The sequence below is a fragment of the Lemur catta genome, chromosome 6 (genome assembly GCF_020740605.2).
Source record: "Lemur catta isolate mLemCat1 chromosome 6, mLemCat1.pri, whole genome shotgun sequence".
Taxonomy (NCBI): Eukaryota; Metazoa; Chordata; class Mammalia; order Primates; family Lemuridae; genus Lemur; species Lemur catta.
The window spans coordinates 67952860-67972024 of NC_059133.1; the positions used below are offsets into that span (position 1 = coordinate 67952860).

Here is a 19165-nt window from a genome sequence, read left to right on the forward strand (position 1 = left end):
TTGAAAAAGGAAAACCTGAAAGCACTGGCGCTCCTACAACCTGTAAATTGAGATTATGCTGCCTCGCCCAACTACTTTGGAGCCCTCCACCCACTCAGTGTACACGAGGGGTTGGTCTAGGAAAAGAACAAATTGGGTAGGAGGCTTTGGTCCAGAGAACCACCACCAGCCAAAGAGGAGGAAGAGGAAGGGAACTTTGGCCCGGCTGGCAATAGTCCTGCCCGCCTAGCTGCTGCAGGCTCTTGAGCGCTGGCTGCACTCCCATCCCCCAGTGCAGGCGTGGGTGCAAAGCTGGTGTCTCCAAAAAATTAAATTCCGAGATGAAAGAGACTTAAACACACACATGCACACACAGGCGTATTATATTAGTGATTGATAGGGGAGGTGGAAGGGGAAGATGATGACAAACCAGATGTGAAAATTAGAGAACGTGATGTATCCTTCTCTCCCCTGTTAAAGCTGGGTGATCAAAACTACACAACAACTCTTATATTAGTTGCTTAGTGTGTGTTTGTATATGTGTGTGTTTCCATTATGAAAGTATTATATAGGCTTATTAGAGCAAAAAGAAGTGGAAAGAAATTGAACAATTAAATTGGGATATCAGTTTGTTTCCTGCAATGTTGAACTGTTTCTGTAGGAAGTAATTCGTGCAATGTCGAATGTAGAACCCATTAGGAAAATAGAAAAATGCTAACAGGCCAGACCACAGATTTAAAACAGGAGAGTCTGGGAGGCTGCACTGTTTTTAATTTGTGTAAAAGAATCCTAAAAGATCAGACAGTCAATGTTTATGTACTCAAAAGGTAAAGAGATGATGTTCAATGATTGTATCTAATGTAACTGAGTACCTACTGTGTGCCGAAAATTGGGCAATGTCGCTTGCATTCATTATATTACTTATGAGCTAGGTATTTTAATCACTATTTTATAAATGAGGAAAGTAAGCAGTTAAGTAACACTTGAGTTCTCACAGACAGTAAGTGGCAGAGTTTACAATCTCCCAAACCTGAATTTATAAACCTCTCATCAGTTTTATCATTAAGTTTTTTGATTAATACAAAGTGGGATTTATTAAACCCTAAGCCTCTCTGTGGACCCCTCCTGTTTTTCTCTAAATAAAATTGAGGAAGTTGGGAGAGTGTGGAGAGGTCTGAACAACGCAGAACTGCCACAGTACACTGGGGAAAAGACCTTAATTTTTTTTTTTTTTTTTTTTGAGAGAGTCTCACTCTGTCGCCCTGGGTACAGTGCCATGGCATCAGCCTAGCTCACAGCAACCTCAAAGTCCTGTGCTCAAGCGATCCTCCTGCCTGAGCCTCCCAAGAAGCTGGGACTACAGCCACACACCACCATCCCCGGCTAATTTTTTCTATTTTAGTAGAGATGGGTCTCACTCTTGCTCAGGCTGGTCTTGAACTCCTGAGCTGAAGCATTCCTCCCGCCTCAGCCTCCAAGAGTGCTGGGATTAAATTTTGACTTAGGAGTCTGACTAAAGACTGCAGGATGACTGCAGTCATTCCTTAACCAGCAGAATCATTATCCCCTTTCATTCTGTGTACCCATAGGTCCAGTGCTAAATTGAAACCCAACAAGCTTCTTCTGTTTGTGGGATGCACTGGATGCATATTAGATATTTTTTCTTATCCTATGGGAATGGCAAGCCAGGAAGAACAACTTGACATCAATTCAATCAATGGGGGGAAGAGAACCACGAACATAAGGAAAAGGAGCATTGCTAAGCATCTACTATGTACTTGACCTGTTCTGGAATCTTCATGTGATTGCATTTCATTATATCCTTAAAATAAGTAGATCTGAGAATCCATTTCATCTGTGAAGTTGGTTCTGTCTGTCAACATTTGTTGAAAGTTTAGTCTCAGCCCCACACATGATCTGTCTTCTCTACAACATAGTACATCAACTGCTTGGTGATTTCAACAACCGTCAAATGAGCATGTACTTTGTGCAGGTGCTGAATTAAACACACAGACTCTACTTGCTTTAAAGCAAGAAATTTAAAATCTGAAGAAGGAAGCCTACCTGTAGAAAAATACATTACCAAATAAAAAGTAGTAAGTGACTCAGAAGAAGAACAGTTAACACATTATGGAGTTTAGAAGTGTAGGTTGCTCCTAGCTAAAGGAAATGTTGAAAAGCTTCATGGAGGAATTGGGATTTTTAGATCTCAAAAATTCAGTAGAATTAACATAGGGAGGTGATTGGAGAAAAAGCATTCTAGGAGGGAGCAGAATGAATATTTCATAGTTCACAGAGTTGATATGGTAGAACAAAGGGAACTATCTTGGTACTTCTGCAATAATACTTAGGACAATTACTTGAGTGGCTCTTCCAACTAAGGAACAAAGCCTTTGAAATATTTTGATTACAACTGCAGCTTCCCAGCAAGCTGAAATACACTCTGCAGCCTACACAGAAGTGCAAATCAAGCAGAGAGATAAGGCAGCAAACAACACCTACTTACTTTAAAGCCTCAGCTTTCTTAGACTCAAAAAGGAAATCGGCTTCAAAGGAATGTAACATTAGCATGCCATGGAACAATTACCAGGGGTGGTTCATATAAGTTGTTTAATTAAAGTTCTTTGAATAGGTCTGGGGGTTCATGATGCTTGTATTATTTTTATTATTTCCTTATTACTATCCTGTCTCTAAAGTTGAAACAGACAAGCAATTGTTGAAACAGTTCTTGTCTGGAAAGAATCCTGTATCAACACAAGAAATTCCAGAAAGAAAAGCCCCTGACATTAACTGTTGTTAGTGCCAGAGCCCCGGAGAATTCTGAATTGTTGACAAACCTGTACGGTTGAGGCAGCAGATAATCTGCTGAAAACAGAGATGAGATCAGTTTGACTGTTTTATTGATAAAATACCTTGCAAGGGTCTTTAACTCTTTGACTTCTTTCTAATGACTTAATATAGTTGGGTAGTTGTCATTGTAAATCACTCAGTGGCTTTTGGTGTTATTTTAAATTGTGCTGAACATTTTATAGTTGGCTGTAACTCTTTGTGCGGGGCAGTCAGAAGTACATAGCAGCATTGTGAAATGAGTCTGTATTATAGCTAATATTCAAAATCCTTTTCTAAAAGTCACAGAGAAGACATTTAAAAATTGCAAGTATTAGCAAAGGGAAAAATTAAGTGTCCATATCCTATTTATTATGCTTGTCATGCAAGTAAGTACTACTTGTTACACAGTTTCTCTTGAGTGCCTAAGTAGGAAGAAAGTCATGTTTTAAACCGTCCTATGTCCTACTTATAAAGTGCAATGAACAGTCTCCTAATGCAATTTACAGCATCTTTGGAAATCTACCATAAAAACTTGGGGATGTACTATATTTATCTAGATGATTTCCCTGGTAAAGCTGTTTTGAATATTTGTAATCAGAGTGAATTCTGAAGAGGGGACTGAAAATTGTCTCAGGGTAGCAAAAAAAGGCAGTTATAGGTGCTATTGTAAAAAAAGTTAGACATTGTTTAAATTCTGCATGAATTCTTTGTTTGCCAAAAAGGAATTCCTTGGAATGAAGCAATTCTTGGAGCAAGGTGACTAGTCATTCAGAAAGTAAGAGGGATCAGACAAGGAGGGGGGAAAAAAGAGTGAGATGGTGGGATGGCAGGGATGTGGCCTTGCTGCTCTGAATGTAAGTAAGGTGTCAGTAGCACGTCTGGATCTAACGTTCCTCCACGTCTCCCTGACGTAGCACATGGGCCACTTTTTGTTCAGTGTTTAGCTGATTGAGTGTGTAGTAAGTAAAAAAAAAAAGTGAGGTTTTCTTTTTTTTTTTTTAGAAATACTTTCTGATTATAATTAGTCAAATGAAATAGAATGTTAACAAAATGGTGATTAGAAAAAAATAAACTTCACACCCCTAGAAAGGGTGAGGACACATCTTTTATGGGTGAAGTTTTGAGTGAGGGTGTGGTAAGGATGCTTCAGAATCAGTGGAACTGGAAGAAACCACAAAGAGCCAGAGAAACAGTTTGATTGTAAAAGTATATTGTTCTATGCGTCACAGATAAGATGCAGGAAATTACCTTAAAGAAAATAGGACTGTTCACTTAGATTTTTTAAAAGACTGTTAATGTTATCGATGCCCTGTGCTATTAGTTCCACAATTGGTGGGAACAGAGAGTAGCTCACTAGAATTAGATATTCTAGGTATTTATTGTTCACACTAACTCATTCTCCTGAAGTGTCATTTTAGATATCAGCTTTAAATTTTTTTCTCATTTATTAAAATAGGGGCATACATACCTACATTATTTTATCTTCACATAAATTTAACATTGATTTTACACTAAAATTGAATTTCTGGTCTGATCGATAAAAATTATTAAAAGTTTTTATTTATTTTTCTTCTCTTAAAGAACAAGCATATTATTGGCAACCTATCTATGATAGTAATGAAATAAAATATGTTGCTAAAACCTCTGGAGTTTATAAATCAATCTTGATTAATATGGCCTATCATGAGATCATTTAGTTCCATTTCAGATGATACTCAATAATTTTAAATTATACAATCTGAGACAAATGTTAGACTCAAGCTATTTTGTGCATGTATACACATGTATGAAGACAAATACCATATTCCCCCTAGGGAAGTAAATAAGCAGTAAAAGGCAGCATGGCAATTGGGAATAGACAATAAATTAGGAGAAAACTTAATCTTTCTATTAGAGTAAGCCACCTTGCTCTCCTGACTCATTAGAGTAAGAATAATAAACTATCAAGTTCTCATATAATAGAAATATTAAAAATCTATCATGTATCTTGTATGTAATGCCGTTAATGGTGATTAGATATGGTACATAAAAACAGTTGCAATGTTCTTGCAGTAAAGTGCTAAAAGACAGGCTTGGGAGCTCAATATGTAGACCTAGATGAAAATGCACACTTGAAAAAGAGAACCTTGAGCATTTGAAAACACAACCCACCATTACCATTAAGAGAATCCACATATTTATATTCTTGGAATAATCATCTTTAGTAGGCTTAACAATATTAGTTAGCCAACATGCTCCTTAATTTCCAGAATTTCCAGAAGAAAACATTGCTCATTAGAAGTTTGATAGATTATTTCCCCTGAATCTTTTGTGGGTTTTTTTTTGTTTGTTTGATTTTTTGAGACAGAGTCTCACTCTGTTGCCCGGGCTAGAGTGCTGTGGCATCAGCCTAGCTCACAGCAACCTCAAACTCCTGGGCTCAAGCAATCCTTCTGCCTCAGCCTCCCGAGTAGCTGGGACTACAGGCATGCACCACCATGCCCGGCTAATTTTTTTCTCTATGTATTTTTAGCTGTCCAGATCATTTCTTTTCTATTTTTAGTAGAGACGGGGTCTCGCTCTTGCTCAGGCTGGTCTTGAACTCCTGACCTTGAACAATCCTCCCCATCTCAGCCTCCCAGAGTGCTAGGATTACAGGCGTGAGCCACGGCGCCCAGCCTCCCCTGAATCTTAAATCTCAGTAACGTATCCATGGGCTGGGGGTGGGGAGGATCACATAAAGATTATTGGGTCTTGATTACCTTTTTTCACTGAAGGACAAAAATAAATGAGAACTTTCCTTGAGAGAGAATATGAACTTATTATAGACCACCAAAATATTACAGATAAATGTACAAGCAATACAGATAAAAGAATGATGGTAAATATATATTATCCAAATATAAAATCAACCTTGCCAAAATGAACAAATTCAGCTTCTCTATTAACTTAGAAAGTCTGCCTATATTTTAGGGGAAGCAACTTTTCTTCCTCTTCATATACTCAGAATGACAGAGAAACAATAGAAAATATTTGAGCACCTTCCATCCACCACAAAGTAAAAGCAAATATGCCACTACTATCTTCACATTTTGGCTCCACTCTGGTGAGGCACAGAATAGATGTCTGCCTTCAGGATTCAGTGCAAACTGAATTTGTGTAACTAGGGTATTTCAAATGTTAAGCATTCTGACTAATCAACAATTAACTTGTCAAGTGCTGAGGCTGGCTTATGCTAGAAGTGGCAATGTAAGATAGGATTCTTTCTGTCAAAGGGGTAAACATCTCCATGGAAGATAATATAACCTCTTCCTGCTTTCATCTGGCCCCACTCCAGTCTGTTCTCCACAGAGCTACTAGAGAATGAACTTTCTAAAATCTCATCGCATCATTTCCCGATTAAAATTCCTTCAGTTCCTTGATGTTATCTGCAGGAGTAAAATTCTTATTCAGCATGGCATTCCAAGTCCTGCATGATCTGATGCCTGCAGCTTCTCAAACTTCATCCCTATCTCAGCTACCCCTGCTCTCCTGAAAACACACACTGCAGTTTATCTTGCACCCCCACCCCTTCTCTTTGGCCTGTTAACTCTCACATGCCCCTCAAAACTCAGTTCAGTTGTGTCACCTTATAGGCAGCCTTCCCCCAACCCTCTCCTCTGCCTCATATTGTAGAGGGAGATCTTGAATGCAAGTTAAAGAATTTGATAATTGTGAGTCAGGGGTGTTTCAGCACGGGAGAAACGTGAAAAGTGCAGAGGTTTTGTGAAAATACATTTGGCACATTCGGTGGATTTGAAGTAGGGACAGTAGTTTGAATCAGTTAGGAGTAGTTAGCCCTGGCAAGTGAGAGACTGGGCCCCATGTGGCCTTCTGGATCCTCGAGTGCAGCCTTTTGACTGAATCCAAACTTCACAGAACAAATCCTTTTAAGAACAAATCCTTTTAATAAAGGGATTTGTTCTATGAAGTTTGGATTCGGTTGAGGGGCTGCACTTGGGGATCTGGAGGGCCACATGTGCCCTTGAGGCCACAGGTTCCCCACCCCGGGTTGCTGGGGGAATAAAAGGACTTTAGAGTCGTTACAAAGAAAACCTATTGTGAGTTTGTTAAAGCAAAAAGTAATTTGTGAGCTCTATAAATTTATATTTTTGACATCATTTTGAATATAATGTGATGTTTGTCATTGCCGTTCTAAAGTCTCATAAGTAATCATTGTGGGCTCAGCAAATGAATTGGCAGGAATGCCAACGCAAGGAGACAATGTTGCAGGAATTAATAGATTTGGACACTTCCAGGATATATCTACTCAATACTTCACCAGGATGCTAAATTACCAGTTTATAATCACAAATTCTGACACCTCAAACAAAATATGACATAGACACTTGTGCTATAAAAGGGCCTTTTAAAATGTATTTTTGTGGTTATCTAGAGCAGTATTTTGAGGATTATCTCCAAAATCCCATAAACTGGTATATATATCTAAAGGATAGTTCTCAGACTGCTTAGGGAGCTTCTGGAAATGAGGACTTCTAGTGGCTGGTATATTATGTGAGTGATAACAGTGAGTAGTCAGCCACACACTGGCACATAGGGTGTGTGGCCCACTCTTCTAGGAGAGCTATTCAACTTTGTAAGCACTCATAGCTAGTACTTCCCAATATATACCCCAACACTGAGTTGTTTCTCCTAGTCAATTATATGAACTGTGTTAACTCATCACAAAGTACAGCACTGCACAACTTTTTGTTAAATTTTCAATAATACAAAACATATTAGACTTTGATCTGCATTAAAACAATTCTTCACCATAGTTTTCTAAACCAACAAAGTCCACTCATTTTTCAGCCTGAGCAAATGCTTACCCGGGCTGTACGCAAGAGGTAGAATTGTGGTTTTTATAAATATCTAGTCGTTTTTCTTGGAAAGTAAGGAATAGAAGATAAAAGAAGTATTTTAAAAAATATATAAATCCAGGTAAATGAATCCTATGTTATATGCCAACACATGCAAAAAAATCCTTCACCAACTCAGGAGTACCAATATATTGATGAATCTTGACATATTTCATGCTTTCTTTTAAGCTCCTACTTTTGTTAGTAAATGACTGTAAGGAGCCATTCAAATATGAATTGCTATAAAAATGCCTTCTATTAAGTTTCAAGACGCCATGTCTCACCTGAAATAACATGCCCCCAACTTTAATGAAGAAGTTAAATCTTCTTAAGGTTTACAGAGAAGAAGAGCTATTCCTATCCAGAGATTACTGTACAAAGACCAAATACAGGAAGATGATAAGCTTGTAGACTTTTAGGCTCTCTTTCCATCCAAAATACCATCGTGAATCCACACTGTGAGGACAATTGCTTGTAGTTGTTAGCACTATTAAATGTAGCATTTAAATCAATACCAGTAGTGAACATCTGCTGATTCCGTATGGGTACGTTTATCCACACCTGTTTTTCTGGGAACCTCTTCACATATCTTTATCTCTAGGAATCTTCTTTTAGAGCTCAAGGTGAATCAAATCACTTTTTTAACCAAGCTCAGAGAGTGCTAGAAGGTTGGGGAAAAAAGATGCTTCCCTGAATGAGTTTTCGTCTCTTCTCTCTAAAAGAAGCAGGTTATATATATATATATATATATATATATATATATATATATATATATATATATATATATATATATATATATATATATATATAAAGGTTTTGTTTGCTTAGCAATTCTCTAGCACCTGCTTACCATAAGGGAAACTCTAGTTGAATTTTTAAAAAATATTCCCAGATACAGGTAATGGAGCCACGGTAGAGGCGTGTCAGTTTGATTTCATAAATGTATTTAACCAATTAGGTAATAAAGCTGTTCACAAAACTGTGATTATAGAAATCAATTTATTGTTTTTAACCCTAACAGTTATCCATTATTTTGTCAATATTAACATAGATGAACAAAAACAAAAAAGATATTTTTCCCTTAACAACTACTTAGGGATCATATCATTCCAATGAACATTCAGACCAGCAAAGAGAGGAAAATTCCATTATCCTGTGAGATCTACATCTCTGTAATCTTTGGAGCAATTTGAAATCCTTCCACCATCACAACTAACCCACTTCACCATTACCCTCACCCCCGCAATTGCTTTGACCTGAATTGCTTGTTATTTGAGAAGGGTGGAGCTCCTCTGCAGCTACCTACTTTATTTCCCTTAAAGTGGAGCTCTATAAAATGCCCATGGCGTTTGGAGAAAAGATTTAGATAATGTTGCCTGAGTCATTATTATTTTGAAATATTCCCTAGTAAACCATCACCTTCTTTAAGAAACATCAAAAGCACATTATGCACTGTGCACTTGTCATTGTGATCCTCAGTAGCCAGGTCAATCAAAAACAACCAGAAAAAGTCAAATTTAGCAACAGTTGGTAAACTTAGCAGGAAAAAAAAACTAAAGCATGCACACTAGTTTATCCCTCTTTCTAGAACAGATTAATTCATGAAAAATTGTGAAAAAGAAATTTTTATGACTCAAATTCTATTTAAAAACCATATCTCGTTTCAGCATATTGCTTTTGTAGAGGAGAAAAGATTTCTTTGCCCATCGGTCTCTAGGTTTATGGCTGAGACCCCTATAACAAACAACAGATTAACAAGAGAAAAGCATACAAATGTATTTAATATAAGTTTTACATGGCATGTGAGCCTTCAGAAATGAAGACTCAAAGAAAACTGTATATTTTTATGGACAGTCATGCAGAAGTATGATTGGACAAAGGGGGGGCATGATCCAATGGTAATAAACTGGGGGAACTTAGCAAGGCCTGTTTGTTCAGATTCTTCTCTGTGTAACATTCCTTTCCTCCAGGTATAGGGAGGACCCCTCTGGAATGAGAGTTTTATGACCTAATTCAAGGGAAAATCAGTTTGACTATATGATCTGCTTCAGGGGAAAAGGTGTGAGAGCAACGTGAGGGTGAACCTCCTGCTTCTGTTTCCTCAGATACCAAGGTGCCATGTTTTGGGATGGCCTGTCCTGAAACCCATCACTTTACAATTTTGAGAGTATTTGATTGTATGCTTTCTCAAGTAAACCTCTTTCTCAGAAATTTTGTTAGTAGCTGGAATTATGGGAAACAGGCATCTAAATGCTCTGTCCAGACACACAAAAAGGAGTGGAGTGGAGGCTGCAGAGTGAGTCTACAGATTTCTTCCATTTAGGGAAGATACCTACCACCTTTTCTGAAGTAAACAAATCCTTTGAAATAGAGTCACACCTTAATTTTCAGTGTAAGAAAATCTGGATTTTCATGTTAGATTTATTTAAAGCAGGATGCACCTGTATGTATAATTTGTTTTTGTTTGCTTTCTTGCTTCTATTTTCTGAAAAGGACATGGCCAAGTTATTTTACATGCTCAACAGACATGGTATTCTCTGATTGAACAGAAAATAGCGGCTTCCCTTAAAGAAGTTAGTTTCCATCCTCATTAATATTTACCTTTTTTTTTTTCTTTTATTTCATCAAGTCTAAAATTCCTTTAAAATCTTAGGACACAGCTGTTAATTCACCTTTAATCCACCATACAGATCTCCAACTCATGACTGCCGAGGCATATTAATCGGCATCATTTGTGGTTTGAGATTGGCCGTTTAACCAGAGAAGCCAGACTACAGGTTGAATGTCAGGAGTCACATCTTGCATGTGTATTCCACAGGAGAGTCTATGGTTTAAAAAAAAAAAAAATCAATCTCATTTATTTCCCTGTTTCCATCTGCCTTGTAGTTATTTTGAGAATCATTAATCCGGTCTCAGTTCATTCATCTGAAAACTGAAGAAGCAGCTTCTTTATAAGAACTTATGTTGGCAAATGTAAAGGATTAATATTTACAGAGTATTTCGAGTTGTCCAGGTGAAGATTCTAAAGGAAAGAGAGAATAATTGTTTTGGGTCCTCATAAAACTATGATAATAATCCTTCCAGGGTGGAACCTGGAGTTCAAACCTGACTATTAAATCTCTTTGCAATTTAAAGCAAGTAATTTAAGTTTCCCTATTTATAAATAGAGATGATAATAGCTGGCTCTGCATCACAGAATACTGTAAAAAAACATAAAATAATTAGAGCTACTTAAAGGAAAAGTATTGAAATGTGAGTTCATATAAATTGCTTTAAAAACCTTAAAACTCACAGCAGCAGTGTGAATGTTTAATATGTGAGTTAAACAAATTAATTCAACAAGCCTGACTGTAAAACTCACTGATTAATTAGCTATTTGATAGGATATACTGTTTCACTGGGTCCTGTCCAAAGATTCTTGTATATTTTAAACATCTTTGCAGGAATGTCAGCGTAAAGATGGAAGTAGTCCCCTGTTAACTGTTCCTGAATATCTACCTACTCCTGGAAGTAGGGCAAGAGTAATATTGCAGGTGATGGTGGGCTACAGGGGCCCCATTTGCAAAAATTTTTTTTGGTTTCCTAAAATTGCATGCTTTCCTCATCAGCCATTTTATTGTAGAGTAACAGGAATTAATGGTTCCAGCCTCCATGTATATGTGACCATTAGTATTTTCCCATTCTAGATTGTCCCTGACTTTCATATATTCAGTTTTCATGTGGTCTGAAATTTTGAACATGGATACCCCGAAACTAATTTTTGAAAAGATGGTAAATTTGGTTTCTTGTGTGTTAGCCAACCATTTTGCTGCCTGGCCACAGCCTCTGTAAAGAAGGCTTGTTTTATTGGGGGTGGGGTAGTTTGAGCACCCTCCCTCACCCTTTCCCTTTCTCCACATTCCCAGGGCTGCAGGCACACTGGTCCCCAGAACCTTCAGGATTAGAACCTTTTTGTCCCTGTACCTGTCCTGCTAGCCTCCTTTCCCACACCAGCAGGGCCCTTGGTAGCCTGGGGATGTGGATTAGGGAAGAGAGAAGGAACAGTGGGTGCAGAGTTGAGGATTAAGGGTTAGCAAGTGCCTGAGCCTCAGCCAGGCATTAAGAGTTGAGTCCTAAATTCTCACCTAACATTTGCTGTGGGATCATGGCAAAGAATCCTTTCCATCTGGATGCCGTGGTGCACACCAGTAGCCCTAGCTACTCAGAAGGATCACTTGAGCCCAGGAGTTGGAATCCAGCCTGGGCAACATACTGAGACCCCCATCTCTACAAAAAGAATTAAAAAAAAAAAAAAGAAAGAAAGATTCCTTTCCCTCATTCAAGGTCCAGGTTTCCAAGCATTCGTTGTCATAGAGGTTACAAATTAAGGGGCTGCCTGACCTTTTGCCAACCCTTGTGGAGAAAACAGGAGATGCCTGGCTTATCTCAACTTTCCTTGTCTTTAGGGTGACAGTTACAATCCTGCCACTGCCTCCCCGAAGTCCTCCTTGAGGCTTGAAAATTGTTTATCAGCCAGATTGTTTGGCTGCAGGAAATAAGGACACATGTACAAACAAAATTTGGGATGGATTCAGACTTTTTAGCTGTCTGCCAACAACAATTTCCATTCTTCCTCCCCCTCAGAATATCTTGTGAATGTATTGTTAGCCTTTTGAAATTTTTACTTTATAACAATTTGTTGGAAAAGTATGTTATGTTCCCATTGTATCAGAAAGGGACTGCCTGTGTTTTATTCTCAGCATCTTTCATGAGTCTCTGAAGCCTAGATGAGTTCATTATTCTTCTTCCCTCAGATTTCTAAAAGAATGCTACATGACAGAAAAAGGAATTTTGGTTAGGATTTTAGGGAACTAGAAATTACCCAGGTTTTGGAGATCTTTGATTATTTTGATTGGCCATTTTTTTTTTAATAAGGCAGTAAGAGATTACAAAAGAGGGAGACAAAGCTGAGAGAAGGATAAAGGAGGCAGAAGAGGGGCATGATGCTGTCTTCCATGGCCCTCCTCTCAAAGAGATGTATTTTAAGATGTATGAGCACCAAGAGTTGCCTCCTGGCGGTGGCAGTATTTTCAGGAGAGTGGGCTGGCTGCTGGACCCCCAAACAAAGGACGAGCCAGGTAATTCCACAAAAGCAGTCATTTGTAGAATAGAGGTTGATTTCCTCTCCTGCCTAACTCTCAGATTGCCAAATACGTCAACCCCAGCCTTGGTGGTAAGTGGATTCATGTTTTCTTTGACTGCACTGATCAACCTTGTTGTTTACATAAGCCGTCTTATCTAGTAATGTTGAGTCACCATTATGTTTATTGCCTGCACCTACTTATTACAAAAAGCTTCTGCGTTCCTGCCCCAGGAACAGAGTTCTCTGACTTGAGAAACTGAACTTTACAGACCACCTAAATGAAAGAGCAATTCCTAAATTCCTCAGCACGGTGACAGCTAAACATTTTTGGATTTTTGTGAATCCCTTCTCCCTTTATCTTTTTTTAATTTTTGTTTTTTAATTCAACTTTCATTTTGAAAAACTTGTAGAGAATGTTTTGGTAACCTTTGATCATTTGCCATATCCAAGGGTAGTGGTAAACCAGCATTTAAAAACATTAATATAAACTTAATACTTGTTATTGGCCTTAATTGCTTAAATTTAAAAGTTCAATATACAGTTGTTATACAGTCTGTAAGTATTGATTGGCCCACTTATATTCTGAGTTGTTTTAATATTTGCTTGATTGCAGGAAGTCTCCACCGAACCAGTAGTGTTCCTGAGTATGTCTACAACCTACACTTGGTTGAAAATGATTTTGCTGGAGGACGTTCCCCTGTTACTAAAACCTATGACATGCTAAAGGTAGGAGATCAAAGAACGTAACCCTAGTTATCAGATAACTGTGAAAACATTTCCAGACTTCCTTAGATTGTTTTTTAATGTTTACCTTTCCCCCAAGTATTATATTTCCCGAGTGAATTTTGAGAAAATTGATTTTGTAAAGACACCATGGAAAACTGGAAACTTTAAACACAGTCCCCAGTGCCACATCCTAGTGCAAATAAATATGACTCAGGTCAACCAAGTCTTGTTTGAAAAGTGGCTACCCAGAAAGGGGCCACCTTCTTATCGGGTTCAGAGAAACGGACACCTTCTGTAACAGTCTTCAACAGAGATGAAAACTGATTTATGCCTCATTGAAACTTTATTTCTCTCCTGTGCAGGCTGGCACAACTGCCACTTACGAAAGTCGGTGGGGGAGAGGAAAGGCACAGTACAGTTCTCAGAAGTCGGTGGAAGAAAGGTCCTTGAGGCAGCCTCTGAGGAGACTTGAGATTTCTCCGGACAGTAGCCCGGAGAGGGCTCGTTACTCGCTCAGCGATTACCATTACAGCCAGAGGAGCCAGGCTGGGCCTGCCCTGCGTCACCAAGAAAGCCGTCGGGCCACCCTGCTCATGCCACCGAGATACGCTCGCTCAGAAATCGTGGGGTTCAGCCATGGCGGAGCCGCAAACAGGCAGCGCCACTACGACACGTACCACAGACAGTACCAGTATGGATCTGTTAGTGACACCGTTTTTGACAGCGTCCCTGCCAACCCAGTGGTGCTCACGTACCCCAGGCCGGGGACCAGTCACAGCCTGGGCAACCTCCTGGAGAAGGAGAACTACCTGACGTCAGGGCCTGCCGCCGGGCAGGTGCGGCCTCTGGTGCCCCTGCAGCCCGTCACTCAGAACAGGGCCGCCAGGTCCTCCTGGCATCAGAGCTCCTTCCACAGCACCCGCACGCTCAGGGAAGCCGGGCCCAGTGTCGCCGTGGACTCCAGCGGGAGGAGGGCGCACATGACCGTGGCCCAGGCGGCGGCAGGGGCCAGTGGGAATATGCTCTCAGCGGAGAGAAGCACTTTCACCGACTCCCAGCTCGGGTGAGTCCCCTTGTGAGTCTGCAGCTCAGTCAGTGCCAGCACATTCTGTTCCCACAGCCCTGACAGCGTAAGCTGGCACTTCTGGGGCTGGAGAGAAAGGCTTCCAGAGATAAGTGATTAAAATAATGACTTTTCAGGCAGCTGCCTAATTGACAGATCAGCCTATTGACCTCGGGGACAGGGGCCAAGCTACCTGGTCACATGGCAGCTTTGGGGGGAAGTGTGACATTGAGTCCGGCTGTTCCAGATTAGATGCTGGCTGAAGGGATCCCTCTCCTGCATGAAAATCTGCTCTGACCAAGAGCAAACTCCAAAGTAGACCAAGAATGTGCATTTTCTTAGTCATTCCTTGAAATAAGGAAAGGAAAAGGTAAAAATGCTTACTCTTAGTGCTAAGCGTGGACGTCAGATGCTGTTTTGGTAACTACTACCACAAAGAGACTGTGAGAACTATGGAAAGGCAGCGATTTCTAGATGTCTCTTTCCTTCCTTTGATACTTGGTACCTTTACTTTTTGATTTCCATCATCGGTGATTTGGAGGGTATTTTTTGGCAATACTGAGTGATAAAAATAATTTTTGAAGCTGTTCCTTTGCCTTTCCTATTTACTTTATGGCTTGATTAAATTAGTTTTGGAACTTAACCTTTATTCAGGTTTAATACTAGAGCACAAATTTTGTAAACTGAGGAGGTCACTAAGAGAAAGGTTGAGAAATGGATGAATGATTAAATCAGTAACTCTTGAAATAATGATCTTCTAGTGTCATTGGAGTAAAACGTTAAATATGTCATCATTGTTTGATTGCTAAAGTTGCTTAATGGTACTTGTTACCTCTGATCATCCCTTTAAGTGAAACTGTACAGTGTACCCATTGACTAGGCAGGCACTGGTGATAAGCTACTTCTCAAGATGTTAGGGCTAATCTAATCTTGAAGCAGGAAATATTTTTTATAAAGTAAAATTCAGCATGAGACTTCTAATATTTCTTGTAGTAAGATCTTTGGCAATATGAACATACTTATAAAGAGGAAAAAATGTATCAGGTAGGTATTTATGGAGGGAAAAGTTGATAAAGACTTTTAAATGGATAATTTAAAATTTATGGAATGCCTACTGTAGTCTAGGATTTGTGATAGGCGTGGTTTTAGGAAAATAATTTCAACAGTAACAAAACTGTCATCTCACATCCTCCAACAACTGGAGTTCTTCTCTTCCTGCATCTCTGTGCCCCATACTTTCTTTTTGTTTTTGTTTTTTTTTTGAGACAGGGTCTGACTCTATCACCCAGCTAGAGTGCAATGGTGTCAGCATAGCTCACAGCAACCTTAAACTCGTGGGCTCCAGTGATCCTCCTGCCTCAGCCTCCTGAGTAGCTGGGACTGCAGGTGTGCACGACCGTGCCTGGCTAATTTTTCTATTTTTTTTTTTTTAGAGACAGGGTCTCACTCTTGCTCAGGCTGGTCCCAAACTCCTGACCTCAAGCAATCCTCAGCCTCCCAAAGTGCTAGGATTACAAGCATGAGCCACTGTATCCGGCCACCCCCATGCTTCTTAAACTACCCTGTCACTTCCCAGTCTCTCACCCCACTGCAGTAGTGCTTTCACCACACTTTAAAATCATCATAAGGGTAAGGGAATTTGAACTTACCACGCATCTGACACTTGGCAGGAGCTCTCCATTTATTACTTTATGTTTGCTTGGCCTTCAGAGGTGTAGCTGAATTCTAACATCCAGGGAACCAGCCTGGGGCAGGGCTGTGTTGTTAGTAGCAGGAATACTGGTTACTAGGGGATTGTACACACAAAAAAACTACTGTTTTCTATTTTCATTTTTTACTTTTTTTGTAATGTCTCATTATAAGACATGGTAATATCAAATACCATTATCTGACCAATAGTATTTTACACTGCTTCCTCTCACATTATTTTCATTTACCTGGACACCAGTTTAACATATTATTTAATAATTAAAGTTAAAAATGTTCAGGGGACAATGAGGCCAGGGAACAAATGTTCTTCCTTATCCCCCAGCCCCAACCCCGTCTCTCAGGCCACATTCATGCTGGCTTCACGAAGTGTTTTATAAAGTGAGTGGGAAGGGAAGCAGGAAGGAAAGAGGAGGGAGAAAGAAGAAAAGGAGGAAAGACGAAGAGAGAGAGAAAGGGTTGGAGGAGAGGAACACTGCAAGAGAACAGAGGAAAGGAATAGCACTAGCTGGGGGTGGGGCCCAGAGAAGGTTTTACAGAAGTCATGATATTTGAATTGAGTCTTGAAGAATGGGTAAGAGTTAGATAGAATGATAAGCTTCCTAGAAAACTGCAAGAAAATGGCTTGTGAAGGGGCAGTGTTTAAGAAGGATTAAAAGTCCCTTGTGATTGAGGGTGGTACAGATGATCTGGGAAGGGGAAGAAAAGGGATTGAGGATGGCAGGAAATGGGACCAGACTGGGGTCAGAATGTATGCCGTATTATGGAGTTGGATTTTTTTTGTTTGTTTGTTTGTTTTGTTTGAGACAGAGTCTCACTCTGTTGCCTAGGTTAGAGTGCCATGGCGTCAGCCTAGCTCACAGCAACCTCAGACTCCTAGACTCAAGCGATCCTCCTGCCTCAGCCTCCTGAGTAGCTGGGACTACAGGCACGCGCCACGATTCCTGGCTAATTTTTCTATTTTTAGTAGAGACAGGGTCTCAGTCTTGCTCAGGCTGGTCTCAAACTCCTGAACTAAAGCAGTCCTCCTGCCTCAGCCTCCCAGAGTGTTAGGATTACAGGTGTGAGCCACCGCACCCAGCCTGGAGTTGGATTTTATAGACAGTAACAAAACAAAATTTATGCCCTGACAGATATAGCAAACCTTATTGAGGAAGTAAGTCTTCATTTAGTTTAGGAATTGTTTTTAGTGATAAAGTGAAGTAGCTTTGGGTCATCTGGGAATAAATGCAGGGCTTCTTTGTGAATCACATTCAGGAAAATAAAGGATTAGGGTAATGGAATTATTTGTGGGTGTTAGAGACAGGAAATTCAAACTTTCCTGAGTCATTTATGGCTTATAAAATGGATTAATTGCTGAATCATTTTTTTAAAGCTGCATTAAACAGAAGGCTATTCTTGTATTATGAACAATCTTTCATCAGTTAAAACACCTATAGTGATGGTTGATAATGACTTAACTTTGCCATTGAGCTTGAGACTTGGAGAGTTTTGATTTCTCTCCAAGGCATCAGAGTCATGCATACAAAGTATTTCCATCTCTTTTAAAAGAGATGTTTATAATATATTCAATAAAAATGACTCAAATTCTAGTTTTAATGGTTAATAGCCTGCATTTTTTTTTGCCAGTTAAAATTAACTCCTGAGGCACAACATTTTAAAATATGAGATCATTATATAATTCACAGTATAGATGACAGAAGTGTTCTGCTTCCTTTTTAATACCCTTATACTCATGAGCTAACACTTCTATGTTTGAACAAGTGTTTCAAAAGCAGTAGGTATTAGTTTTTAGTCATGAGGTCCATTACTCCTTATCCCCTCACCTGCGTCACACCCACCCACACGCAAACACACCCTTTACAACACTACTCACATCTGTACAGGTATGCATATGTTAGTGGGTTTGCCTGATGGAAAAAAGAATTTAATTTTCTCACTGTGCTTGCTAGCAAATATAAGAAAACACTTTCCCAGGATGTCTTCAGTGTCTCCATTAACTGGAATGAATCCAATGTAACCCTCTTGGAGCCAAAGAAACGTCCTAGATTACTTTTTAACCATGATCTTAAGACGTTGCCATCCTGCTTAGGCTTCTCTGAGGCAATGCCTACAGGAGCACTAATGTGCTCGCATCTACCTTTACAAAAGACTGCCTAACTCAGTCACCTTCCACGTAGAAATAAAAGGGGAGGAAAAAACATAGTTTGATGAGGCATTTAGGAGTTATCATTTTTTACAAGTAGCAATTTTATTTGTCCTCTATAAATTATCCTCTCTGTGTCAAACTGCATAAGACTTCATCATCACTTGCAATTAGTAAAGGACAAAAAAAGTCTGCTATTAGGATAGACAAAGTGAATGTCATTATAGCAGCAAAGCAAATGGTAACAGAATGCGTATAAATTTGTTGTCCTTAAGAAAAAGCATATTTATAATTGCATTTAATTATTATTTTTCCTAATGTTTTCTATCAAGCCAGCATGACTTATTTTAACAAAACAAAACTCAGTTTTCCTGGCTTTCACTGTTTACATACTATTACATGTATTAAATAAAAACATTTTAGAGTGCTTATATTTTTAACCCATTTTCAGTTGAAATAACAGATTTTGAGCAGCTTTGAGAAAAATCTAATGACTTTTGAGAGGAGATATTTCCTCTATAGGTGTGACGTTATCGGCGTAGAAATAATCTTTAGTTTATGTGAACAAATTTCTTTTAAATTCCATCTAAAAAGTTTTATTGTGCTTTTAAAGACACTTTTTAAGGTGTAATTATCATACTATTCACACTTATCTTAAAGAAAGAGTTCAGTATTTTTCTTTGGTATATGTTATGATTCTGTTTTATTCAGTGACA

The 19165-nt window shown here is 39.1% G+C and overlaps 1 protein-coding gene across 1 annotated transcript in view; it reads left to right on the forward strand.

The window, feature by feature from the left end:
- Positions 1 to 19165, forward strand: part of PKP2 (plakophilin 2) — an 82987-nt gene that overhangs the window by 814 nt on the left and 63008 nt on the right. Inside the window, exons 2-3 of the mRNA XM_045554035.1 lie at positions 13421 to 13533; positions 13896 to 14596. Coding sequence (XP_045409991.1) covers positions 13421 to 13533; positions 13896 to 14596 — 814 coding nt within the window. The remainder of the gene's footprint in view (positions 1 to 13420; positions 13534 to 13895; positions 14597 to 19165) is intronic.